Here is a 27,429-nt window from a genome sequence, read left to right as displayed (position 1 = left end):
GAATAAATGATCATCATGGTTGTAGCCTTTTTTACGATGGCAAAAATCAGTAAAGAAGGAAAATGTGCCATTTGTGTAAGCCAGTATTTTAAAATACATGAACAGCAAATCTCAGGCAGCAACAGAGCTCTGCAAATTGGTGGGACGCTTGTGAGTACAAATGCTGTAACAATTCCAGCGCAGAGTAGCTGTGCAAGACCTATTCATGCTTATTACAGTTTATTAGAAGTACAGCATTGCGTTGTCATGCTGAATCTTGAGCATGTACAGGAGAAGAGAGAAATCCTTCCAGGACTGTCTTTTTGCAGCATGCCTGACCTTGTCTCCAACGTGGATTTGCATAGAGGATCCTGGGTGTACGGAGTTCATTGCAGGCTCAGGTTTGCAAAATGTCAGAACCAGTAATCCTTTCCTTGACTCTGGAAGTCAGACTCTCCCCTCAGTTGTCCTTGGGGAATGAAGCTAAGTCATTACTCTGGATTTGGGAGCAGTATTTGGGTGAGAAGTTTTTCCTGACTGTGATGCAAAATGATACAAGTGCCTCAGCGGTCTTGCATTCATGAAATTGTAGTGCAGCCTATCATCAAATTAGCAATACCCACTTCTCTTGCAAATGGGCTTCTTTATAGTCTAACTGGAAGGATGTGAGCACTGAGAAGTGGCCAGTGATACACTATGTACCATTATTTTCTGTATTGACAGTTGAGAAAATAATATCATAGCACAGAAGTTTAGTTTGAATTGTTTATTGGACTAAAAACAGTTTAAAAAACAAGAAATAAATCCAGCTGTTAGAAAAAAATGTGTTGTTCGAGGTGGATGAACTTTCATTCTGGGAACTATTTTCTTGTCTGCAGATCATTTGCAGCAATAGACTAATGTTTTTGCTTTTCCTTGTATACAAACGTAGAACAAGCCGAGCAATTACCATGTGGATATCGGCCCATTTAAGGAAGATCACTGTATTTAGTTTTGCTGTTTGACCTCAGCAGCAGAGTGGTGCGACTGAAAACATACCTGCGCTGCACAAAATCAGTCTACTAGATAAGCAATAGCAATGTCCTTTTCTAAAGCATCCTTGAAAAATACTTGTACATAATTTCTTGCTAAGATTGACTTCTGCTAGGAAACTTAAATAGTCAGTTACTACTTTAAGTAGTAATCGGTTTTGGTGACTGTCAGCTGAAACTCAGCTTCACATAGGGTTTTGTTGCACAGAAGGCGCAGGGAGGAATACAATGGGCTGTGTTACCTTATAGTGGCCTTAAGATAATAATTGATACTAGGTGGTCCGAAGATTTAGAATTCAGTCACTGATGGCACCCACCCCGCAGCTTCCAGCTGCCCCGTTGCTTCCCTGGAGGAGCCGACCTTCCCTGGTCTCCCTCAGACAGTAGCCCCTGCAGAAATGCCTTGAGAGGCTCCACCCGAGTGCTCTCTTGACGATACTGCAGGTGATACCGTTTGAGAAGATCAAATAAAAATGCCCAAAGGAACAACAATTAAGCTCCCCAAGAGAAGAATGGGAAACTGAGGAGAAGCGTGATCCTAGCTGAGGCACAGGACTGGAGAGGTAGCTTTACTCCCTGTAGCCCTCCTATGTAGCTTTAGGTTTATGTCACATAAAATCATGTTTTTAAATGTACTTAGGGCTTAAAGATGCAGGCGAGTGCCTTGGGTTAGACCTCAAAGCCCCTAAAAATGGCAGTTAAATAGCTCCCCAGCTTTGAGGACCTGTATCTCGGTTCTCCCCTTGCACAGTGGAAGTAATTGTGGCTCTGCCATCAGAGCCTGTGCCTGGATACCATAGTGATGATACCTCTGCACAGCCCTGCAGGCAATGAGTCCTCTCTTTGCCTTATTTGCCTCAGTGCTAAATAACGTTCAGCCTGTGCTAGCGTGCCACGATGCATTGATATCGATGGTTTTCAGCAGCTGAGGTTCAGGCCATGAAATTACTGACTTGTTTCCTTCAAGATGAGTCAAGTAGGGAAGAAATAATTTGTTTGTGTGTGTCCTTGTTCGTTTCCCTGTACTGTGAAGCATTAATTGGTGACTGAATGCAAAATTTCCTTTCCCTAGTTTGTTCTTACAGGACTCACATAGGAGTTAATTGCCAAAAATAAAATTTCATAACAGTATAAGGGATGACAAAGCCCATGTTGGGGTGGAACAGTTTGAAATGCTGTCAGGTCCTAAGGACACTACTCTAATAATACGCCTTCTTTTTTGGCGATAGGGAGTAGGCAAAATAACCTGTGAGGTAATGGTCTGACTTGGCATTTACAGCTTGCAAGCCGGTGTTCAGCAGCTCAGCACTTTAGGATTACAGAATTATCAGCAGAGAGAAATATCGTTGCTTGAAATTGTGACATGGTTTTATAAACTTCCTTCTTTTACAGATTCGGTTAAACAGCAGAGGACTTATCTATTCTGTTGGTCTCCTGCTGGCATCTGTTTTTGTCACAGTATGTATATAGTCTTTTGTTCTTCATTTCCAGAAGAGTGATTTTTATAGACGTTTTCTTCACCTCTTCCTTTCTCACCTTCAGCTGCAATAGCGGTTGCAAAGTCGGTTGTTAAGGGATAGGAATGGTCACTCCTACTGTAAACTTCCCAAGACTTTAATCTGGCGTGTTGCAGAAGCTATCGCTGTCACAAGATGGCTCATACTTGTATATTTTTCATGGGAGAAGTCTGGGAGATCCATTAGTAATCCTTAGTTATTTCTCATGCTAGAGTTGAAGCAGATCCCCTGATGTATGATGAGATCCAGTCTCCTGTTGGACAGGTAGACAAAAAGCTGTACAGATTGCTTTGGCCCTCTGTAGGAACCTTCTGAAATACAACTCAGACCAGAACGAATGGTGCCTGGACATGGCAGTGTTTCTGTGCCTCGCATTCCCTGACCTGTCGAGGTCCAGCATAGCAGATAAGAAATGATAGAGAGAAGAGGATTTATGTGGCGTTTTCCAAATCTTGAGACCAGCTGCCATAGGGGGTCCTCCAGTGTGTTGCACACCAACACAAGTCCCACATACGCAAGACTTGAATTTTTTAAGAGGTTGGTGTGGGAGCAAACTAAGCAAAGTCAAACAAGGCCTTAGACTGTGTGGCTCTAGACTGAGATGCAGAGGGCCCCGTGAAGCATTTTGTGTGAAGAAAAAGGAATCTGGCCTTTGAAAACATTTCTGATTGAATTAAATGGGACTGTTCTTGCCAAAATGAAATTCATTGCAGAAACTTAAGGCCCTTAGGCCAGGACTCGAGGTGGTGTAAGTCAGCGTGGCTTCAATGACTGCGAGGGGGCTACTCTGATTTACTTCAGCTGTGGTCTTCAGCCCACTTGTTGCAGTACTTGCATTGCGATTGCTTCCAGGTGACCATGATCAGTATGGGGACAGTCATCTTCGTGCTCCTGTAATTGAGAAGGGGATTTACCCCTTTATTCGAAATGCTCCTGCTGTGGTGGCTTACTCTGTGTTTATTGTAGGTTTTTGGCGTCCACATGAACAAATGGAAACTGGATAAGAAGCTAGGGTGTGTGTGCCTTTCCCTTTACGGCATCTTCCTGTGTTTCTCCATCATGACAGAATTCAATGTTTTCACTTTTGTGAACTTGCCAATGTGCAGAGATCACTAATGCAGGTGGCAGACTGTCGGGAGGAGCTTCCTTCTTACCTGTGCAATACAAACCACGGCTGGCATCTCCTGAATGCGGTGCACCTCCAAGTCGTGACGTATATCCTGTTCACTGTTCATAGGACCCGTGGCCCCGTCTAGGTCTGCCCTCTCCCTGACCCCCCGCAACCTGGAAAAATCCTGCATCGATGTGAAGATTATTTTTTTCAACATTCATGTGATTTCCTAGCTCAGTTTTGAACAGTGTGACTGGGACTCTAGATGAACTGGCTGCTAACTGGCGTCAAGCCAGGCAAAACTGGTCTGCTACAATTCCTTCTTTTTTTTAAGTTATTTGATGGAAGACTAATCTAATTTATGACTTAAGACTATTGCTACAATGCAGAAGAGGGTACATCGTACAGGGGCTGATTTTCAAGGAGAATCATGGGAATTTTTTTGGTTGGTTTTTTGGGTTTTTTTTAGTTTTGTTTTTTGGGGTGTTTTTTGTGGTTTTCTTCTTTGGTTTTTGTTTTGTTGTTTTTGGATTTTTTTTTTTAATTGCCAGAGATCAACATCCTCTCTTGCAGCCTCTCCTTCCGAGAGCTGGGTCTCCTGAAACGATCCAAAGGTCACAGGGCAGTGTAATATGGGAATACAATTCAAGGTACTCAGCATATGAATGGATTTACTGCATATTAAAAGAAGATTGCCAAGGCAACAGGCGATGACTTTTTACCGTAAATAATGAATCTTGTACAGGTATGATGAGGAACGCAAGGTAAACGTGGATTCAAAGGGTAAACACTGCTACCGTTTTACTGCTAATGTTGGAGTTTTATTACTAGAGTGTTTATGGTATTTCCAAGCAATAGTTTGATCGCCAGCCCAGGAGGGCTACCAAGGAGGTGTCCTGGTTTTTAATGATCTGCACATGGAAATGGAAGGCCAGAACTTTCTCTGCTTCATCAGATTTCTTGGTTTGGGGGGATTCAATAGTTCATGTCTTCTTCGTTCTGAGAAGGACATAAGTACATGTTGGAACTTTTCTAAATGAGTTACAGACACTGGTTTCTTTAAAAGGAAAGAGGCATATTTTGCACAGACATAGTTACTGAAGTCATAATTTGCCACTCTTTAAAGAATACACTGGACCTGGCCAGATATTTGTCGTCTTAAGCAGTTGAACTTCTCTGATAACAGATCATGTGGATTCATCACCCCTCCTTTGGGAGGGAGGAAGACACAGAGAGAGATGGCACTTTTTAAAATGTGGAATATCTTCAATGCAGACTCGCTCACAGATCTTAAGTTATTGTGAAAGTTTAGCTATTCATTGTTCCAATATCCCTGCTAGATTTTGTATAATTCTGTATTAATATGCAGGCAGATTCCACCCCATGAGAAACGCCATCACAGCTTCATTTGTATGTATTGATACTGTGGATTCTTGCCAGTGCTGGCTCTTGTATTTACTTTAAGCACTGATCACTTCTGATTCATTTGGTATGTTTTTTCCTCTTTCTTGTATATGTTCTACTATGAAATGTATTAAGATACTACCAGCTAGGTGAATGTTTTTGTCTATGGTACAAACAGTGGCAAATATCGGTAGTAAAGGCACAGCAAACCCTATGTAAAAGAAAGAAAGGAAAAAAAAAAAACACAAACCCAAAACACCAAACCCTAAACTATAGCAGGAAAAAAAAAACCCTCCAACTAAAAGAAAGAAGAGGAGCGTGCCCCGTTCACAGACAGAAAGCCAGGTTTTATTTCATTTGCACTTTTGGAAGTGATTTCTTTGGCTTAATTTTCTTTGGGCAAAATGTTGTAAATCCAAATATTAACACCGTGTGGTTTCCATTCAGCTCGGCACTTGATTTTCTTTCCTTGTCACGCTAAAAGTGTGGAGGTCGCTGGCAGCCGTTGCGCCGCGCGTGTCGAGGAAGTCGAGTGGAAAAAGCGGTGTCCCGCTGGCCCCGGTGAACAAAGTGTGCGTGTGGATCCCCGGCAAGAAGAAGGAAGGGTCCGGGGGCGGGCAGCAGGGAGAGTCGATGATGTGCCTGCCTCCTCATTTTTCCTTCTGGAAAACAATTGTGTTGCTACTTGTTGAGCTATGCAGCCTGTTCGAGCAGCCTTCTCGTAGCTGTGCCCGCTGGAAGTCCTCTTGCGTTAGGAAGCCCGCTGTACCTTCCCGTTGTTGTTTTTTTGTTGCTGTTCTTTCTTTTTTTGTTGCTGTTAAGGAGATTAATAATAATAATAATAATAATAACCACTAAAATGCCTAAAATACTTCCTTAAATCAAACAGTGTTAGCAACAATGTGGCACATTTCACTAACCACCACCACCACCACCCCCCCCAAACACACAGCTATACTCTCGTAGCAAGATGCAGTTGCTCCTAAGCAGAGTGTTTCCTTGCTGACAGAAGGGACAGATCTGGGGAAGGAAAAAAAAAAAAAAAAAAGAGAAGTTTCACATCAGGGCCTATTATTACTTCTATTTTGAATATTTATACTGCTGCTCCAATGGAGCCAGTTGGATCTATTTCTACGAAATAGCCATTACCTATCCCGTGGCACAGAAACCGCATGAGTATTTTTTAGGAACTTTTCCTATTGGTGTGCATTAAATACTGTAGTATATCGTAGCTTTGCATTGTGTGTAAAACCTGAAATACCTTGTTTTGACACTTGTATGTTGTGCAAGAATGTTCTGCAAGTTGTTTGTTCTAAGCAGAAGCAAAAAGTACATTGAACTGCCGTTATCTGTGCCATATATGAATTGATAAGCACTTCCTATATTGACGGTTTCAGCAAGAGGTGCTTACAATTTGCAACCAAATCAACCAGTGCAGACCTGGTTTGGAACAGGATAGACCAACTGAATGTGTGCATTCTTGGTTTTGTCTCCAAAAGAGAGAGCCTCTCAAGTTTGTTAGCATAATCAAAGCCTGCGGAAAAGTCCCCAAAGCAAAAATCTTGAGCAATTTTTAGCATCCTTCCTGTACGACATCTCCAAGTCTCACATAGACAGTTATATTCAAATGCAGTGCATATTAATAGCTTTACTTCATTGAGCCAAGCCGAGGACTGAGTCTGAGGGGTTCTCTCCTCCCGACGTTAGATTCTGGAAGCTGCCGGCGGTACGTGGGGGGACAGCCCTCGCCCGGCTTCGGCCTCCCGGTGAGAGAGAAGCTCTGCAGTGCCCGTTGCTGTCCGAGCCGCGGGCGTTCATTTTGGACGCGGGGCCGCGGGAGCCCCTCGAGGGCGGCCGCTCCCTGCCCTGCACGGGCGGCTGGGCTGGCAGAGCCCCTGGAGGTGTGGGGCGGGATGGGGCCGTGGTGGGGTTGGGGCTCGGGACCGGGATGGTGGGGTGGTTGGGGGCGGCTGGCTGGGGGGAAGGAGGGAGCTGGGGCACAAAGGGGCTGGGGAGAGGCCCGGGGTTTGGGGGGCTGGAGGAAACCAGGGGTGAAGCCAGGTCGGGTTGGGTTTTTTGAGTGTGGCTGTGATTCATCTGTGTTTTTATTCTTCTGAAAGCAAGGGTCACCTTCACGCCTGAGGCTGCTCTGGTCTTTGGACCAGTCGACTGTTTTTGTTTCCGTTCCTAGTGGTCGCAGACAATTCTTAATGAGTATTTCAAAGGGAGATTAAAGAGCCTTTTCCGCAGCGGAGAGCACTTCACTGCAGCTCTGACTTTGACCTGATTTAAATATGTGATCCCTTGCTAGTTTCAACTCTGTTCAACGTGTGGATGGCCTTCCTTTGACAGCGGTTCACAGGCAGAAGGATAGGATAGGATAGGATATGAGGAGGTCTTAAGACATGCTGGAAAAACTGCTTTTGTCCCTACCAAAGGTGAATTTTATGCTTGCCTTTTTTTTTTCCTTTTTCTTTTTTTTTTTTTTTCCTTTTTTTGGTGTACTGCACTTTTTGGTAGATTGTTTCTGCGATAGGAACACCAACCTGAAGTGGGTGGGCGAGAGGAGATTTTCACTGGTATAATTTGGTTTTTTCCTGTGATGCTACGTGCCTGCTTTGTTTTCAGCTTCCTGTCCTCAGCTGTGTCAGTGAAACCAATTGATGAGCATGCTTTGGGTTTGTGGTGTCAGTGCTTGTGAAAAGGAATGCTCGTTCTTAACGTTCAGATAGATGCGCGACTGGCTTTTTTTCTTGAAAAAACAAATCAGGTAGAACAGCAATCTAGTTTTAGAAAAACAACGTTCGCTGTAGGTGGAGCAACCTGAGGGTAACATTTAATATCCTCCTGCCAGAACGGGAATTTTTATATGCCTTTTCCAAATAACCGTATTAATACTTGTGAGATAAACTGTAGACTGAATATTGTTGGATAACTTTTTAGAAAACCATAACTTTCTGCTGATTGACAAATTTTTCTTACATCAAGATTTTTTGGAATCCCTAATCCTTTCAAATGAAGCTCACAGAGACGCCATAGCGTAAGGTTTATCTATTTCAAAGTTGCACCACTGGAGCTTTAAACTTGTTTAAATATATACTTTAAAAATCAATCTCAGTGGACCATGCTTAGCTGGATTTAAATCTGCCCTGCATTCATGAAGTTGCACTTGATCAGTAGCCACTGTCAGTTAGTCTAAAATAGACTTAAATCCAGGCAAGAATGTCCATATTAGGTTTGTACAACTTTAACTGAATCAGTTTAAAGCCATGCTTTTAAGGAAAGCGGTGGAAGTCTGAATATTTGGAAGACCTCAGCCACTTCACATTTGAGGAACTGCAGAGTTTGGGTGTGCTGAGTGGGTGTACCAAGGACAAGGCAAGGCTTAAAGGAAGAGAGTTTTCAGTATTCGCTGACTTGAGTGAAAGTTGACCTCTATGGAAATCAACGGCGAAACCCCAAGGATTGTTTTGTAGGGACAGTGTACATGTTTGCAGCAGCGAGTCCTGAAAAGGACTGTTGCACTTTGTTTTTTAAAGATGAATGAACTTTTTATTTTCTTATCTGAATAGGTAAATGAATAACTATTCATACGACTAGGCACCTTTACGGGAACTTACGTTAATATTCTGTTAGCACTTAGTGGCCTCAAATCTGAAGCGTATTTCACAAATGCATCTACTTCCACCCAAACTGCTCTGACTTGTTTGGCTGAATCTCCAGAATCAATCTCAGGTGTGGGCAAACCCATGCCTTTTGGAAAAGTTTTCTTTACTCGTGGGAAAGCAATGGCAGTTTGTTTCATTGTGCACCAGGGGATATAATTTGGCTGTGAAATCTGTTGTTCACCGCCCTGAAACAGCCTGAGATCTAGGCCAAGTTATCCAAGTTTGGGCAGAAGCATCTAATTTCAGGAAAGCTTCTAAAAAAGCACAATTTATTTAAAGCAACAGATTTTGTAATGTATTTATATAGTCAAAATGACTTTATTGTGGTATATTTTAGGTAGTTTTTTATTTTACTTTTTCTAATAGCCTTGCAGAACAAGCTTTAAACTTTCCACACCAAAACAACCTGACAGAAATCTTGTCAATATAATCCTCATCTGCCGGGTAGGATTTGACTGGTGCTAACATGATAATTTTACAGCAACAGTTTAACATAACCTTTTTATTGCCACGTGAGGGAAAACATAACATTGCACACCTGAACCTAGGAGCGCGGTTGTAGTTGATCACAGATCTGCTCAAACGTTGAGCATTTGCCTCTGAGGTTTTCCATCGGCGTGCCTGGCGAGCAAAGCAACGCGCTGGGATTCCCAGAGGAGCAATCCCTGTTGCTGGACATTTTGTCTGTCTCGTGCTGTAATGGAAGGAGGGGGCTGCTGGTGCACACCACCCCTTGGTTACTGCCTGCTAGCTTGGAGTGATACTTGCTCCTTTTTCACAGTAGAAACACAGATTTCCCTTAGGACCAAGTCTTACCTCGATTCTGGTCAGTGTTGTCTTCTGGGCCACAGGCGCTGGAGTAGGCGAGGAAACAAGCGCTCCATTCACTTCGTGCACGTAGACAGACGTTTGGTTGCAGAAGGAGTTAACTGCAGAAATGTTTTGTGGAGAGAGAGGCCCGTAACTTAAGCAAGTTTTAGGAATCAGAGGGATACGAAACTGCCATTAGGAATGAAAAATAAAAACCTCTGCACTCGTGCAGTGAGATCTACATGTGCAACTGGTGGGGCCGTTTCAGTAAAGCCGTCCCCTGGGCAGCAAACCCCCACGTCTCTGAAGGAGACCTGCTGTAACAATTCCTGTCGAAAAGTGGTACCATCAGCGTACAGGTACATGGCTACCATACAATCCCTGTCACTTAGTGAGTGTTGGCGGGTCAAAGTTCTAAAAGGGAAATAGCCGTGGGATGGCAGGAGCACCCATGTCCTCCGTCTCCTCTGGGACGTGTCTCCGTTCTGGGCAGCCTCTGGTTCCCGTGGCCGGCGTGGTTCCCGAGGAGGCTGAGCCTTGGGCAGCTCTCGTCCCAGCTGTGCCCACGGCCGGCAGCGCATTGTGGGAGAGGCTGTCGGGGTAGCCACAGACCACGCTGCCCGCAGCCCGCGCCGTGCAGCTGGGGCGTACTGCTGAGCCCAGCTCTCGCAGCATCTCGGGGCCACCCAAAGTGCTGCTCCCGAGGGGGGGAGCACGCTGCCTCTGTTCCTGGGTAATACCCACCCCAGTGCAAGGGGCCGGGGGCATTTGCGCCTCTTCCCTGGCCTGATTCAAGTCCCGGCACGTTTGGGCAGCCTGCGCTCAGGCAGGCTCCTAAGTTGCAAGTCCAGAAAGTCGCAGAGCCCTTGCTTAACTTGAAGCACATACCTTGTTGTGCAGAGTTCCATGTACCGAAAGCTAAGCACATGCTGAAGTGTTTTGCTGAGAAATCTGGTTTAGTGAGTCCAGCTCTTTGGCAGCGGCAGGGTTTATTTAAGAGCCCAACAAAAGCAGCACATGCCGTCTAAGAGGGGGGGCTGTGGTAGGGAGCAACTGCAGCAAAATGTTCCCGTTGGAGGCGGGGGGCAGGCGGAATCCTGTGTGGTCAGCGAGCAGATGGCTCTGGTGAGAGCCCATAACGAACGTGCCCGGGCTTAAAATAAGGGAAGCGACTTTTAGAAGACTTTGTAGAAGTTTTATAAACTGTTGACTGGGAGTCAGCTACTGAGGTTTTTACTATTGATGCTATTTAGGAAAGTAGATTTTGCCTTGAGGTGGTCTCTCGCTTTCCTGCATGCCTTTCTAGAAGGCAGTAGCCCGTGTTAGTAGCTCTCCTGTGCAAACAGGAGCTGATGCTGAGCTTCCTGAAGTTAAAAGCAAGGTTTTCTAGCTGAGCTAGAAGGGCTTTGGATCGCGCCCGAGCCCGGGGCAGTCCGCCAGTGGGGTTGTGCAGTGTGCCTTCTGCTGCAGCCTGCGGGCGGGTGCCCCGCTGGGCTGTTAACGGCCCACGCCAGCGGCGGGGTGCCCCTCTCGCCTTGCTTGCTCAGCAGCTCCTGCTAGCACAAAAAGGAGAGCTGGGCAGCTCCTCTGCCTGCCATATGCTAGTTAAGTCATTTGCTGTTCTCTTACGTTTCTGAAGCGTGCGCAGGGCTTGAGTGGGGTCTCTTGAATTTGAGGATCCAGTTTGCCTTTGGAAGAGATGGAAAAAGAATTTTGCATTGCAAGCTTTGGGCTAAGATACCGCAGCAGTCGTTCTCTCCCACGTCCCAGCTTCGTGCAACTGCATCTGTAGGCATAAAGATGGTGGAGGACGAAGGGTCACATCCAGGACCCTCAGATGCTGCTGGCTACTCTTGAGCCAGCACTTGAAATTAAGTTGAAAGCCACGTTACAAAAACACGCTTTTACATCTGGACTTCGAGTCCTGGTGCAACTTGTGTGTAAGTAGGATTGATTACTCTTGGCAGGACTGTGGTAATGAAAGACAGTTTGCAGGATCTGATCCTGTATTAGCATCCATGTCACTTTTTCACTTCGTGTTGTTGAGGACAGCCTTTGTTGAGAAAGGGTTAAGTGTCTATAGGATGGCTAAGTAGGATGCCACATGTGGCTATAGAAACCAAATGCAGCCCCTAGTAGAAGGCAAGCCTCCTTCCTGGCTGTTACAGCCTTAGAACTACATCTTGTAATTGTCTTAGCAAATGCTAAAACAAGGGTAACTAAGCTGTTTGGGAAGGGAAGGGAATGAGGCTGGGGGAAGGCAAGAGAGAAGATAAACCCTGCAATACTGTAGTTTGTGGTCACTTGAATGAGGAGGGCTTGAGTTTTCCTCATGCTATCTGCAAATACAGAGTGCACCCTCCATCCCGCTATCAGGGGCACAGGTGTGCAGACAGATGTGCTCTGGCTGCAGCTGTGCCAGATGAAGAGGTACTGACCCTTGTACACCCTCTACAGCGAACACCCTTATCTCTTTGCTGAAGCTTACCGTCGGCCTGTGCGATTGTGCGCTGATCATGTCCGAACAGTGGGAGCTTGTTTAAGCAGCTCAGTGGACAGCTACTTGTAGGAGCACGGCTGTTTTGGGAGGGCACGTCTCTCTGGGACCTAAGATGCTGTGTATAGGAGGACTTCTGATAGAGATGAGATATGCAGACCCTCTATAAACGTTGGGACGCACCATGAAATCTTTTTCAAAAGCAGACATCCCTGTACACCCAACAGCTGCCTGCTTGTTTCCGTAAGATTTTATCTTGCTCCTTGTGTTGCAAGGATTCAGGATTTGCTTCCGCTTTCTATCTCATAAGCTGAATCCCTCTAGCTTTGAAGGCTGACCCATGTCCTTCTTAACACAGATTTCGTGCACTGGGCTAGCAGAAACAGGATGTAGTTTTTGATCCAGTAAATTGGTGGGAGAAAATGCAAGGAGGTCTTTGCTTGGCACACCAATCTCAAACGACCCGACTCCAAAGCGGTGTAAGCCTACTGTCTGCCTTTATCATGCCCCCAACCACCGAACTAACCAGTCGTTACACAGTACACGGGAAGGCTTTCCACGGGATGTCTTCTCAAAGACTCGTCAAAGGGAAATCTGCGCCTGTGAGGATACTTTATATCCTGAGTGGCTTCAAAATGAATTAAATGGACACAACCCTGCTCCGTTCCGGTTGTGCAAAGACACTCATCATACAATAAACATAACAGATCTGATTAAGTGATTATAGATCTGACCTGGGCCTTTTACGCTTTACGAAGCCAGACTATACAATACTACTTTTACTGAGGGACTCAGTCATAAGTTCATATAAATTCATTGGCAGACTTTTGGCATTATTTTTTTTAAGGTGTATGAACATAGATTTATATTCAAGCCACATTATATATATACATATACACTTTACCTAGTATGCCCACTGTTGTTAAAATGAAGCCCTGCAGTAACCAGCTGCCATCTGCATAGGAATAAAGCCCTATCATGGCAACTGCTAAGATGCTAAGTGTATCAGTATTTAAGATAGTCTTACACACATCTATTTATAAATGCAAGAGATGGTTGCTAGCTTTTATTTGTTTCCGCATTGTATTAGCAAGGTATTGTGAGTGGTGCGTGGCAGTTGCGTATCTATAATATAGCAGGTCAAAAGCTTAAACAGCTTATCTTTGTACATTCAGTAATATTTCTAGTTGTAATTGTTGTTAGTCATTTGAAATTCCAGTTGCATTTTCTGAACATAAAGACAGCTTTGAAAAAGAAAAAAGAGCATGCTCAAGGCATTGAGGAGGTCAGGAAATTCTGCACTGAAGTATTTATACATCTTATTTATTTATTTATCGTACACTAAGAGCTGAGCCCCTGGTTCAAGAAAATATTTCCCCATGCTGGCAGAAGATGTAGGCATTTAATTTCAGTCCCCACCTAAAGGTAAGGCTAGGTTTTCCTGAATCAGGGACCAAGCAGACTAAGCCATTAAAAGCATCGTACTGTCCTTTTGAGCGGCCGCAAAAAGTGGCGAGACTTTCTCGGATTCTTCTTGTAACTTGTATTAGTAGAGAAGCTGAGGAACGCCAAGAGACCCAAAGATGCTCCTGCAATGCTCACCTCTTCATCTGTAAGAGCAGAGTTATATAAATAGCAAATACTTGTTGCACTCTAATGTTTGTAATATCACTGTCTCGAGGTACCATTTGCAATAATTAAAATTCACATTGCGTAAGATACCAACAAGTAGATTTTTTTTATTTTTTAGGGTTTTTTTTTCTTTTTTTAGTAATCTTCTTTTAGTAGGGAAGTAATCTTCCTTTGCCTAGTCTTCCCCAGCTCCCTTTAACAGTAAATGGCTCTGGTTAAATGTGAAGGTCTCTCTTCACAGCGGATGTCAGGCACTAGCAAATGCTGGGGTGAAGCTGACATTTATTGTCCCAGCTTTATGGCAGGGTGGTTACTGTTTACGGCGGGCAAGGATCTCCACCTTGAAATCCTGCAGTAAAAATGGTCCCACCACTCGCAAATGCGATACTTCCCTATTTCCACTGGGTTGTGTTGGTTTCAGGTAGGTCAGCAGATCTCCACCGTAGAAGAACATATCACATCACTGCTATCGGTGTGAATTACAGCAGGGCTTCTTGTTGGGAAATACAAAAGCAGCGATGGAGTCATTTTACAGACAATGTATTGGCGGGGAAAAAACTGGAAGCCTGTATTTCATCAGCACTTAAAGACTTGGGGATTTTTCAGATTAGAAAAGAAAAAAAATTGGAAGATAAAGGCTGATTGCAGAAAGTACTCTGTCAGTCTTTCATAAAGGTTTGTGTAACGTTCAAGATTTGCATAAAGTGAGCTTCCACATTCTGGCAAGCACAGAGCTCAGCCGAGTTGTTCGTCCTAGATTCTCAGAAACAATCCTTTTCTTTCAGTAATTCTCACTGGTGAGTCAAAACCTGAGTGTAACATAGATTTCTGTATCTCAGAACTGTGTTGTGACATCGCACAATGCTTAGGTCACACGAGCAAGCGCAGAACTTGAACTACAACAAGTTCTTGAAAGAAGCCAAAGCAAGATGTTTGTGGAATAACTTTGTTCTTAAGGGTTTTTTTTAAGATGGATGACAGAAGCAAAGGACACAAAGTATGATTCTGTAATTATTCAGCAGCCGTGGAGAGCAAGTGCAAATGAGAGTAATACGGCATCACAAAAAGCTGGTTATTGTGCAGTTAGTTAGGATACTGGCAGGTTTTGCGGGGGTTGCATTTATGCAGAGGTTTGCCCGAATACCATTTGGTCTTTACAACTCGCCCTCCCGATGAAAGGTATCTCGTCCCAGTGAGAAATACTGCATCCCTTTATCAGGAAGAGGGGGAGAGAGATGCCAAAAACCGACGTCTCTGACTCGGTTCTTATCCTAGCGTCACAAGTATGTGTTTTATCTGTTACAGAAATGGTTGCGTCAACATGCTAGTAGCAATCTGCGTATCTGAGAGAGGAGCTGGTCTGCAGTGAACTTTGCCATGCATTCAAGATTTAGGGACAAATGTTACTTAATGTTCCCCTGAGGAGTAGTTTGATTGACTTCACTGTCCTTGTAAAGCTGAGAATCATGACTAGGCCCTTAATGTAGGCAGGTAGTATTTGTAAGAGATGACTAAAGGAATGGCAGATTACGTTCATCCTGACATTCAATGTTTGTTTTCAAGACTGAAACCAAACTAGGAAGATATTTGTTTTGGTTTAGGGGATCTTGGGGGGTTTTTTTTCTGTCTGTCGAAGCCCTGTGCAATCTGAAATCCCTCGGTAAGGTTTGGCAGTGGTTCGGGTGTATCCGTCGGAGCTTCAGCCAACAGGGGCGTGCAGGAGGGCAGGACTGGTGCTTCCCTTCAGTCCATGGTTCCTCTGGTCACAGACACGGGTGTGTGGCGAGCAGCCCCGCAGGGTGAAGTTCACTTCTGCCTACAACCCCGGCACAAGCGTGGCAATGAGAATTCATACGCTGGTAAATCAGGATTTCACTAGAACAAAAAGGTGAGCAGACAGACTCCTTAATCCTCAGGTATGTTGCACAAGCTTCAGGGCCCCTGCCCTCCCCCCATCCTCCTCCTCCTCTGGCTCATCTAGCATTTTTTTGGACCAGGCTTTCATTAGCTCCGCACTTCTCATAGCTCCCATTTATGCACTAAAAAACATGGCTGAATCCTCAGAAGCGTGGGGCCCCTGCTCGCCGCTAAAGGGCAGTGGGTGCTGTTGGGCGCAGGCTCTCCTGAGAACCTTCCCTTTGTTTTCTTTTCCTTGCAAGGGCTTTGCCCACCGGTGCCCCCGCGGTTGAGGCGAGTTTGCAGGTACGTACCTGTAAGACGGCGAGTCAGCTGGTGTAAGGACAGCCGGCTTCTTTGCACATGGGGGCCACTTCTAGCCCCTTCCCGCCTTTTTCAGAGCCAAGCCCAAACTGTCGCATTTACAGGGCGCTGTCCCTGACCGAGTAAGCCCCGTCAGAGCCAGCCTAGGTCTGCACCCTGTAGTCAGCTTTGCACCACCAGGGCACGCAGGGAGAGCCCCAGGGCCAGCAACTGCGGGGGGAGATGTGTGTTTAAATCATCTCGTGGCCCAGCAGTTAGCTATTCAAGATCTGATAATTTCGTGGAGCTGTTACGGAAAACTTGGTTTTGCACCAGTACTGAAGTCTTAGAGCGCTGAATGCAACCCCTACGGTGGCTTGTTCCAAAACAGACTGTGATGAAACCATCCAGATTTCTTTGAACTGTGTGCGTGATGAGGTTTCTACTTCATGGTGCAGTCACGGCATCAAAGCTATAGGAAGCACAGCAATAAAAGTGACTGATACGAGCGCCTTTTGTTTGATTTGGGATCAAACGACACTGTCTGGGTTCCTTTTCACGGAGTGGGAGGATTCTGTGATGCTTCTAACCGTGAGGAAGAAAACGTAGGTGGAACTGAGTGCAAATGCACATATAATGCATGTTCATTTACAGCCAGCCAGAAAACAAAATAATCAGTGGTTTCTAGTAATACAATTCTACTCAAAATAGCTTTTTATTCAGTCGGCTTAGAAGTGTTAAAATGGTGGAGCCACAGACAAAACATTTGTTACCTTTTGAAATGAGTTACAATGGTTTTGCCATACTTGTACAAGTATTATAAGGTCAGTCTTTCTGTATGTTTGTTTTACAGCTTGTTGTAGAATAGTCTTCTATGCATAGCTGTTCCACTTGCCTGTGTAAGTTACAGATTTAACAGAAATGAAAGCATGCATTTTTCTCTGTTTGCTGGTAACCTATGAAATTAGAAACTTGTATTTCTGTGGTTTTTAATGTGTTATACTATAAACAAGATTCACAGCACTATTGTCTATGGAATATCAAAAAGTTTTATTAGAATGAATTACTTTAAATGTTTTGTCATTTGATTTAATAATGTGTCGGACATCTACACTAAGACAATATAATGTTTATCAATAAAAATATCCTCTCTTTGTACTAACTTAACACTTCAGGGTGTGCTTGGACATAGGAGTAAAGCACCCCTGTGGGTCACAATCCCAACGATTTAGTCATTTTTTACTTCATTCTGACAATACTTTGTACCACTCGCTTGACCTGAGCATTGAATTAGGGAGTGAAGGAAGACAAAAAGAGAGGTTTTATACTATTTCATCCGCCACTTAAGTGCATTTGCTGTAAAGGTGTGTGCACCACAGTAGCTGATGTAGAAGTCAGCGGGCTCGTGAGACCTGTACGTGTCGGAGTCCATACAGAAACATACACGGAGGGAATTTTATTTGCTCTCATATAACGAGTCAAATTCTGCTCTGTTACAGCAATACAGATCTGAAATCACTGCACTGAAGTCAGTTGTTCTCTTCAGACACAGGGCAGCGGGAGCTGCTTGTCAGTCTCCCAGCTGGCAGGATTCTGTGCCTGTGACCACTCAGCGTTGGCAGCTGTGGTTGTGAGACCCAGCCCTCCCTCTGAAGTTATTCCTGGAGTAATATTTTCAGTAATGCTTGGAATAATAATGAGGAGGAGTTGCTATTATAGTGGTTCTGATGTAGCCAGTTTCCATTGCAGAAGGCTGCAGAAAACCTGTGGAAAGGGCTTGTTAGAAGGCATACTTGTAAAGTAGTAAAATACTTGCGCTGCTTTTATGCTCTGCACCAGCTGAGCAGAGACTGCAGTTTTCCTACTAAATCTGAGCCTGCCTTGGTGACAGGACTCTCCTTGCTTCTGTCTCGTCGCACGGGAAGGCTGGGACACTTCAGCTGACCTCCCCTCCCGTTCTACTTTCTCTGAAAGAAGGGCTTGAGATCCTTGAATGAAAAGGCATGGGATTGGGACTGGCTACCTCACCTAAAATACCTTTGCTTATGTCTTTGTAACAGCCACTGCCAAAGTGATATCTTTCTTCTGAAGTACCCACCGGGTCCACGAGAAGCAGTGGCATGTCTGAGGCAGAAGAGGTTAGTTATGTACACGTCCGCAGCTATTTCCAGGTGCAGAAGAGTCGTGCGGTGCAGAGAAGGCACGCATGCTGATCCCGTGTGTCTGTCCATGAGTACGGAGATGAGGTGCAGCCTTTGATGTTAATGCAGAAAATGTCTTTCATCAGTGCAAGCACAGCAGTTGTCTTGAAAATATTTTCCATTGGTTCAATTGTTTGCTTTCCAACTCTGTGTGCTGGCAACCCAAAAGGTATGTTGGAATCCGTACGGATGCCGTGCCTCTGTGGAGACTTCCCCATGACTAGTTTTCTGGTTCAAAGATAATCTTGCTTTTCGTCACAATTTGGAGCTGTTCCAGGTGGCTGTTGGACTCCGAAGATACTCTCACTCCCTACCCCCTGCCAAGGTGATATGCCAAATATGCATCTTCTTTGATTCAGCCTTGTGATTACTTCACGTTAGAAAAATTATGGGTAACTTACAGCCTGGAAAGTTAGAAATTGGTTTTCAGAGGTCAGGGGAGTAATTGAATTTCTAGCCGCTTTCATTAAAGCTAGGAAAATCAGCGTGTTAAGGCAAGCCATCATTGCTTTTGCTGGAGGAGTTATTGAAGAGTATGTATTTTCATATTCATGTATTCACTTTGCCTTTTTTGGAAGCTGTTGCTGTGTCATCTTTGCAATTATTCTTCAGCCATCACAAACCCTGCCTAAGCAAAGATGTGAATTCTTAGTGCAGAACAAAACATGAAACATCAGAGCAGGAGTACAAAGTGGTGAAAAGAAAACTAACCCTCCTCTCCTACCTGGCCATCCTTATCCATCATAAAGATGCAAAACTAGGGCACAAATCCTATTTATTTTCCCTTTGGAGGTCACTTCTGGCTTGCTTTACAGAGGCCCAACTTGTGTCTTTGCCACCCCAAAAGCTACTTGCTTTTTGAAATACCGCTGCCAGAGATGAGAGGTCTTTTCTCTGTAAGTTGCAGATAACAATCTCCCTCCAGGCTCTGCCCAATTGATTTTGACCTGTTTATTACATCCTTTGCTGCTTGAACAAAACTGCATCTGCCTGTGTTCTCAGCATAGTGTCCTCTGATTGATAACTCTGAAGTCTTCAGTCATCCCAAAATCATGTTTGCAAGAGGACTGATTAATGGATGTCTCTGCTCCTGAGGGAAATTTCTTCTTGGATTTAATCTTTGGAGTAACATCTTAAAAAAAAAAAAAAAAAAGAAAACAAAAAAGAAAACAAACAAAAAACCCCTGAGATGCAGGTTTTGTAGCTGATCTTTCCTTCCCTTTATACCAAAAGACAAATTATACTATATCTCCATCTACAATACGTACCCTAACCTGTACCAGAGCATCAGACTAATTTTCCTTCCAAAATGTTATTCTCAAAGCCAGGGAAAATCCGGCGCCACACCCTGCTCCCTAAGCCTGCCTTGACCTGCCACAGTGCAGCTGACGGTCCTGCTGCACAACCGCCCGCATCAGCGCTGTGGACTGCAGCATCTGAGGAACCAGAACTTTTATCTCATGCCTGAGGAATTCAAGCACTTGCCTTCCTTTCTGTTAATCTAGCGAACGAGGGAGAGCTTGGAGACAAGCCTCCACCCGAAATGTGGGTGCTCCAGCCTCTGGGTGCTGCAGCGTCCCAGGACACGGGCTACAGAAAGAGCATGTGCCTGCAGAGCAGGACGTACTGCCACCACCGCTTAGGCGTCCCAAAGGAAGTGCGATGCCCATTCAGTTGCGAAGAGCCGTGGACAGAGCCACCTCTTCAGAGAAGAGATGAAGTTATGCATCCCAGAAAGGCTGAGGCATTTCCATACAACTCTGCCACAGCCCTGGGGGTTCGGCTGCAGGCGTCTCCCAGCTCAGTGGGCTGGCTAGTGAGGCTTCCCACCCAAGGCTTCTCCCCATCCTTGCATGGGGTGCCTAGACATGTTAAGCACACCCTGGAGAATGAGTGCTTAACGGTAAGGGCTTTCAGTGCCAAACTCCTTTGTTAGACAGCCTTCAGGTTGCTGGTGGGCTGCACAGCTCCTTGAAACTGCAACTCCTGATCCTTGGTGCTGGGCAGTGGATGCACGCAGGTACTCCCAGCACATCGTGCTTTCTAGAAAGCTCCTGAAGCAGAGGCAACATATGGCTGTGCCTCGGAAAGAGAAGTATGCAGACACAGGACTTGGGACAAACTGCAGGTATGTTGATTTTGTGTGTATTTTTCCTCCCTGCTGCGATGGTAATCAGCCCTCTTAGCATAGCTGAGCATCTGCCTGCTTCCCCTCCCAGCTGCTTTAAGTGGGCTGCAGCTAGCGTTCAGAGAGGAGAAGGCTCGTCTTCAGCCTCTGCCTGTCGGAACAAATGGCGCTCTGTAACTGGTGTGAGCCTTCTTCACAGTGCCAAGCAAATCGCTGGAGAAGAATAGCACAGAATAAACAAAAACAATTAAATACCAGAGCCTGGAGAGAGCAGGTGCAATGAAACCACTTCAAACCAGAGCAGTTGCTTACTGCAACTGCTCGCACAAGAAGATTTTACAAGTGAGCCTTTAAAGAATGAATAAAAAAATAAAAAAAAGTGGCATAATTAATCTGTCAGCTGCAGTGGAAATGTCTCAAACAAGTAACGTTAAAAAGAGAACTCTACTATTATCTTTGTGTGTGTGAACTTAAATCAACACTTGTCCTGCCTAAAATTCTTCTGTGCTGGCTGCAGTGAGAGCTTGGATTTTAGAAGTATATTTTCTAATGTTGCAGAGCAATGCCATCTAGGGCATATAGACTTACAAATACCCACAGGAATGCCATCCCTCCTTAGTGACAGAGCTTGCTGAATTGAATATTAATAACTGGTTCATCATATATGCATTAGGCCTGTAGAGATTTGCTCATTTTCAATATCTGCGTCCAGTTTTCCAGAGTATGCTGTGTCAGATATTAATGGATAGTTTTGTCTCAACTGGAAAATAATGAGTTTCTGTATATACCTTATTTCCTCCGTAAATCCACTTGATAGCTTTCATCTGTGCAGCACAGCAGGGATTATCGATGGTCTCTCTAATCTTCAACTACTCAAGGACTCCACTGTGGCTGCGATTAGAGCAGCGATACGCTTAGCAGATTAAAATGTTAAACCTAACAGGCCAGATCTTGGCATCCTTATTCAAAAAGCTACTTACTCTGTTACTGAGATCCTCCCGTTCAAACCCAGCTGCCTGCAGAACACGGGTCTGTGTTAACTGACAGCGTCTCAAGAACCTGGCCCGGTTGCGGCTCTGTCCTCGCTCCTGGCTGTTGCAGCTCTCTCCAGACTGAAGGTTAAGTGCCAAACATAAGTAGGTAGCAGTCTGCTGGGTACAGTGGAGGTCCGTGGCAATAACTACTTAGGAGCCTGGACTGACGTATATTACATTTTAGGTACTATTTTGTCCTCTTGCTTCCTGCCATTTGACTTTGTAATGCTTGGCCTTTCTAAGGAACGGTAACAATATTTAGTGGCACTGTAGACCAATATTGTTTATCTCTGTATTCTTGTTCTACATACACAAATTTGCTCCCCGCTGGAGAAAAGCAGGGGCTTTAACTCTCAAATCAGTCTCAGGAGATCCTTCAGACTCCAAGGCTGCACCCCAGCTTCTGCGCCAGCCAGCTTCTGCCCGCTTCTGTAGGAGGTACGCTTGGAGCTGATTGTCCTCAGGTTATTGGCCTTGTATGACTTAGCTGTTTTTTTACAAGCAGCTCCAAACTGAAGGCAAAATACTTGACTATGACTTGAAAGCACATTGGGAAACGTTAATGCTTCCGCTAATAAAGACAAGAGCTTTTAACATAGCTACAGGCATTTTTCCCCTCCCCTTGAATAATGGCAGTCTTGTTGCTATCCCAGCAACGGGAGGGCCTGATTCTCCTCCAGGTTGGTAGTGGTCTGGTTTGGCTGCCAAGAGATAATAAAGCAAACGCCTGCTGCCGCCTTAGAATGGCGTTGCCTATGGGCACAGAAATGCACGTACACGCAGGCATAGTGAAGCAGTGGAGGTCTTGGGAAGCGATGGGCAGCTGTTAACAGTATTAATTAAGAAGCAGAAATTATACTGGTAATTACGTTTTTGTTGGATCTAGTTAAACAGTACACTGTTAAAACATCATGCTGAAGTGACAAGTAATTAGTTAATCATAGTTCTCCCTAGTGATCTGTTTTCCCATAAATTGGTGTGGCGTATGTCACTTCTCATTGAAACTGGAGATTTGAAGCACAGTTGACTTTATTTAGCAAACAATTTTATGGCCAGGCTACAAACACTGTCTTTTTCCCCCTTTTTCCTTCTTCAGTCGTGTTGTAAAGATGAAAGGATGACTCACAGTCATTACTCTCCTGCAAGTTAAGACAGTTGCGAGAGAAGGACTGGAAATGCCAGCTTGTGTTTTTTGGAAGATGATGAGAGCATGTTCTCATTTGCCAGTACCACAACCACCATAATGAAGGCAGAGGCCAGTTTGCTTGGTAGCTGGTACTTCAGGCACTTTAAAACTGATGTCCAAACCTCAGTCAACTCAAGTCACTGTGCTCCAGCAGTGGGTCCGAGACAGCATCAGTGGTTCAGAATCCAGGTGGAGGGAGGAAGCGATTACCCAAATACAGGTCCTACCACCCCTTCCCTCCTCCCCGCACGGCGTCACATAAAGAAGATACGCGTTCAGCGGTGGGATCAGAATATGGCTCTGGTTCGTCCCAAGTTCCTGAGGATTACTCACAGCTAGTGTCTGGCACTCATCGTCTCCCTGGACAGAGATCTCGTCACTACTTCCGTGTCACTTTGGCTCGGGCTGTGGAGAAAGGAATAGCTTTTGGCACGCACGCAGCTGGAATGAGCTTTCACTGGCAGCTGGAGGCTCGTTATTGCGCCTTCCCTTCTTGCTCCCTGATCTAATGAGGCTGCCGGTGAGGAGATGGGATCAGATGCCGCGGCCCTTGCGTCTTCCTTAGACGGTGCTCAGAGAGGGCAGGATCTGCGTGGTGCCCCGGGTTGCTCTCGGCCTGCACTTTGCAGGGGCTTTCTCAGAAACCTGGGGTTCTGGTCCACACGCTCTTTGAGAGCTGGGATGTCGAAGTGCTCCCACATCCCTGTATGGATATACATTTTGTTTAAATACTGTTTTCAAAAACATACTTCAAATTAAAGAGAGGGAAGGTAAAAAGTGAGTGCTGCTGAGCTGGAAATGCAGTTATGCAGCATTTCCACTTACTCGTTTCCTGGCTGTCAGGAAGACGCATGAAGACTAGCCGCTGTCGGATCTCTCATCAGAACCCCACGATGGAAATCCGTCTTGGTGTGGGAGAGTGTTGAAAAGCTGTTGGCCAGATCTCCCTTCATGGGACAACGCTGAGAGAGTTGAACTGAAGAGCACAGCACCATGAAATAATAAAAGAGTAATTTCTTCCCATGGATGTAGTGACTGCCAATCATAAACAACTTCATTCCAGTCCTTTGGTGTCAACCTTAAAGAAGGAAAAAAAACCTGAAGCACAAAGAGCGGCTCTGTGATGAGTACAGAAAATAGAAGACACACGTTTTCTCCTTACATATTGGAGGGGCCATATGAAGAAGCAGAAGTGACCTGGGTCTTTTTTGATAACACTTGTCCAGCCTGATTTTTATCCCATTTGTGTAGCTTTAGTTCAATAAATGCAAGAGCACTGTATACTTTATTAAATGGATGCTGATGCCCTGCAGTTAATGGGATGACCAGTAAAAAGAGTTACTTGTTCAGAATTGTGCAGGCAGAGCTGGGAAGGGAACCGACATCTCTTGAAAACCAGGTTAATCCACAAGACATCGTCTCTTTCAAGAAACATTCTCCAATATCATTGTCAAGCTTTTCACTGAGGGCAAGCAGGCAGCAATGGAACAAGACATGGGTGAATATGCTAGGCTCATCTGAGTACCGAGGCAAGGTTTTATGCAATAAGAACTTTATCAAAATACAGTAATGAGGATGTGAAGCAAAGTGCAGTACTGGGGAACTGCTGTATTGCCTCAGAAGGGAGAACTGGCAAGTAAGACCTAAGTTTGAAGCTACTTCTTTGCCTGGCATCGGTGTCTGTGCTTGTGGAAATGGCAAGAGGCAGCCATCAGGCAGAAGTCAAAGGGTTCAACCTTCAGCCTTCTCAAAACCCACCCTCGGGGATTAAGTCACATCCCTTTGCCTGCTCCATTCATTCAAACGGTGGCTCTGTCTGTGCAACAATTCAAACGGTGCCAAACAGCAACAAGATTAACCGCGTTCTCATTTGCAGGATGTCAGCATCTCATCTCACCGATGTCAGGCCCCAGCAAATTAATGATCAGCTCCATTTTATTCTCCTATTGGCAGGATTGCTCAGCTCAGGCTACCTGAAAGGACCAGGATCGTTGTCCTATCCAGATGCAGGGAAAGCCCTCGCCTACAGTGATATTAGGCGTTTGTCTCATTCACGCTGAGCAGTGTAACATGGCCAGGAGGTTGCTCTCAAAGGGGAAATTATCGGGGGGGGGGAGGAGGCAAGATAGCTCTGCCACATGTACCAGGCAGGCATGGGTTAGCAGTAGAGCAGGCGATGCTCACAGATAGCCAGCCTGAACAGCACCAGCAAGGCTATGTCGGAAGGGCTGCTTTTGGGGAATCCCCAGAGGTGGGAAGAAGCAGGCATGGATTGCGCTGGCCTGGGATCCAGCTGCACATCTGCACCAGCTCCGCCTCGCAGCCCTGGGGAGCTGGAGCTCCCAGCTGCCGGGACTTCTCTTGGCACTCTCCTTCCACTCAGCTTTTTGAGGTTCATCGTGTCTCTCTTGTGACACGTATGAAGTTTGGCTGGATGAAGTTTTGGAGTACGCGGCTTACAGGTTCAGGATAGCTGTCTGCCTCAGCACTAGTGGATCCCGAACTAGGAAGTACTCTCTGTGACACCGAAATTTTGATGAAGATGGAGTATCCTCTGGATCTGGAAAATGAAGAGGTGGAACAAGGAGAGGTTCGTCCTCATGGTACATAGCAGGTCATGCCTGAGCCCAGAACAACTCAGGATCCCAATACCAGCCTTGCTACAGCTTGCAGAAAAACTAGTTAGCTCAGTTCTGTGGGTTTTGTTCACTTGTCGGTTTGTGGGTTGGTCTGGTGTTTTTTTTTCTTTCGATATGTGTAAGTGTATGTCTCCTCTGCTCACTGTATGAAAAAGTCATTAGGAAAACTAAACAAAACACCTAGGTGTGTTTTGCTCTTAAGCAGTTTTTGCTGTGCCTCCTTCATGCATTTTGATTCTCGTCTCCCTCCTCCTTTGCTATAAACACAGCTGAGCGCCGATGTTGTTTTGCAAATCAGAACAAGAAATGCGACTTAGAGCCCAAAGTGTCACGTGCTATAAACTGAAACACGCGTCGTGTTTTAACGTGAGAAAAAATCACTCTGAAGCCATCGGTGAACATGACCGGGCTCTGGAAGTCGGGGGGTGATGCACCTCCGCGGCTGGGTCTTCCTGTGGCGCAGCAGCAGCGTGTTCAGCGTGCAGGAGACAGATCCCAGTAACTCATCTGCCTGTCCTGCAGAAAAGTGCTGCAGTTTCTCTTCTCCTCCTGCAGAGCTCACGGCGATGTGGCAGGCTTCTAGGATAGGAGCCACTGGAAGAGGAAAGTCTCTTGACGTAGGAATCTTGGCTACCACAAGAGAAGCTCGTTGAAGGAATTAATCGTTGCTGCTCCTCATTGCAGTTGCCAGGGCATGACAACAGTCTGTTTCCTATCCCCTCAGTATCTACTCAAGACACTGGAGATCCCACTAACGCTCTTTTCCTCTGTACTTGCAATGGAAATAAGAAACAGGTGTTTTGATTTTTAGAGCTGAAGTACATACTGCCCAGGTCCAGTCAAAACCAAATTACATGGGAAAGCCTCCCTTACCTCACCGGGCTGTATAATACAGTGATGCAGCAGCTTGGGGAGGGCTAAGAGCTATTTCTCGTCCAAACTAGTCAGATCCTCTAGGGCATCCCGCCAAAGCCTTCTGCCTACACAGTGGTCTCTGCCCTACACCCATATGATGACAAATGTAGCCCAGCCATTCAGGGCTTGGAAAAATCTGCTTTTCTGCAGGCTTACTGTATGTATAGAAAATCATGCCAAGCCTATGCTCTCAGCTGGATTGAGGGGGGGTCTCAATCAAGGATAAAGAAGAAACACAAGCCATGAAACTTCACCCAGTATCTCAGGTGCCTGAAAGTCTGTATGCAGCAAAGTCTTTTCCAGTAAATCTCCTCCAGTCCTTAGAGCTCAGTTCTGCTCCAGTTTGGCAGGACTGGCTATGTCCTAACCTGCCTCTCATTTATTGCCTCTTGTTTGCTCTTGTTTTCCTCTATGGCTGGCAGGCACCTTACTGAACTGCTCCCAAATGCTTTTGGGGGGCAGTGGTGTCTCCCCCCTCTCTGTAAAAGGCTAGCCAAGGGCTCCGACAGCTGTGCCAAGCCAGGCACTGCAGAACTGGACTTTAGTACCATCTACTAGGCTACCTGAATAAACACCAGCAGCTTCCAGAGGTAGCAGGACTGAAAAGTCAATCAGAGTATCCCTCGTGATAAATGCTTTTTAATGTCGACGTTGTGTGTGGTATGCGTGGCAGGTGGAGCAGAGAGGTTTCACCGGCCCTTGGGACGGCTTGCAGAACTCACCACTGCTTTCACAACTGGCGGGCAGGATTACTTCAGCTGCCTCCACCTCACGCCAGAAGAGTTTCACACCTCTCTGTCAAAAGACGGCTATAGGTTACATGAAAACTGCAGCAACAGAAGCTGCTCGGGTGCATTAAGTGGTTGCATCCGCGAGCCAACCAGGTCTCTTATGCCTGCAGATTAATGGCCGCTTTCATGGAAGCCGTGGGTTAACGTCAATGTCACCGCCTTGTAAATAAGACAGCGTTGCTTTGTCCTACTTCCTCAAAGCTAGGTGGGCATCCGCCCTTCATTTTAACGGTCTGAATTTTGGGATTGCTATGCCGCCTTTAAGTAGATTTTTCCACTGGTGTGTTTCGTAGTATGTGCCTAATCACGCTTGACATGTCAGCTGCTGTCTTCAGTGTGGCTGCTGGCGTTTTTAATGGGTATTCTATTTACGGAGAAAGCAGCTGCCAGACTGGAAGGAAAATCTTGCTCTCGTTGTTTTGTTATTGAAATAACTTGCACTGAAATAAACCCAATAAACTCGTGAAACACTGAGTGTTAGGATCCCGGGACGAACTGTGGAACGTGCACATCCCGACGGCATCGCTGCTGTAACTGGTTTTCCCCAGTTCATCAGCTGAAGTCAGTGGCAAGCGTGCATCGGCCGAATCCCGCCGCCGGCAGAGCAGAGGTACCGGAGAGCGCACCTTCCCAGGGAGGCCGCGCCGGGCTCCAGCCGGAGCCGGGGCTCCGCGGGCTGCCAGCCCC

General features: G+C 45.6%; 1 protein-coding gene across 9 annotated transcripts in view; it reads left to right on the top strand.

Annotated features, from left to right (window-relative positions):
- Positions 1-27,350, top strand: part of SLC24A3 (solute carrier family 24 member 3) — a 197,734-nt gene extending 170,384 nt beyond the window's left edge. For 5 of the 9 annotated variants that reach the window (XM_087777233.1, XM_087777232.1, XM_087777231.1 and 2 more), the window contains 2 exons: positions 2,403-2,468; positions 3,494-6,910. In XM_087777233.1, the coding sequence (XP_087633359.1) occupies positions 2,403-2,468; positions 3,494-3,643 (216 nt within the window). In that variant the 3' untranslated portion in view covers positions 3,644-6,910. Of the gene's footprint in view, positions 1-2,402; positions 2,469-3,493; positions 6,912-17,908; positions 20,178-22,307 lie in introns of those variants that run through there. The other 4 variants (XR_015708927.1, XR_015708928.1, XR_015708926.1 and 1 more) reach the window with 4 other exon arrangements.
- Positions 27,351-27,429: the final 79 nt, after the last annotated feature.

Source organism: Nipponia nippon, unplaced genomic scaffold (assembly GCF_047370975.1).
Source record: "Nipponia nippon isolate SJK-2023a ecotype South Korea unplaced genomic scaffold, ASM4737097v1 scaffold_4, whole genome shotgun sequence".
In the NCBI taxonomy this organism is placed as follows: Eukaryota; Metazoa; Chordata; class Aves; order Pelecaniformes; family Threskiornithidae; genus Nipponia; species Nipponia nippon.
This window is presented reverse-complemented; position numbering and strand designations above follow the sequence as displayed.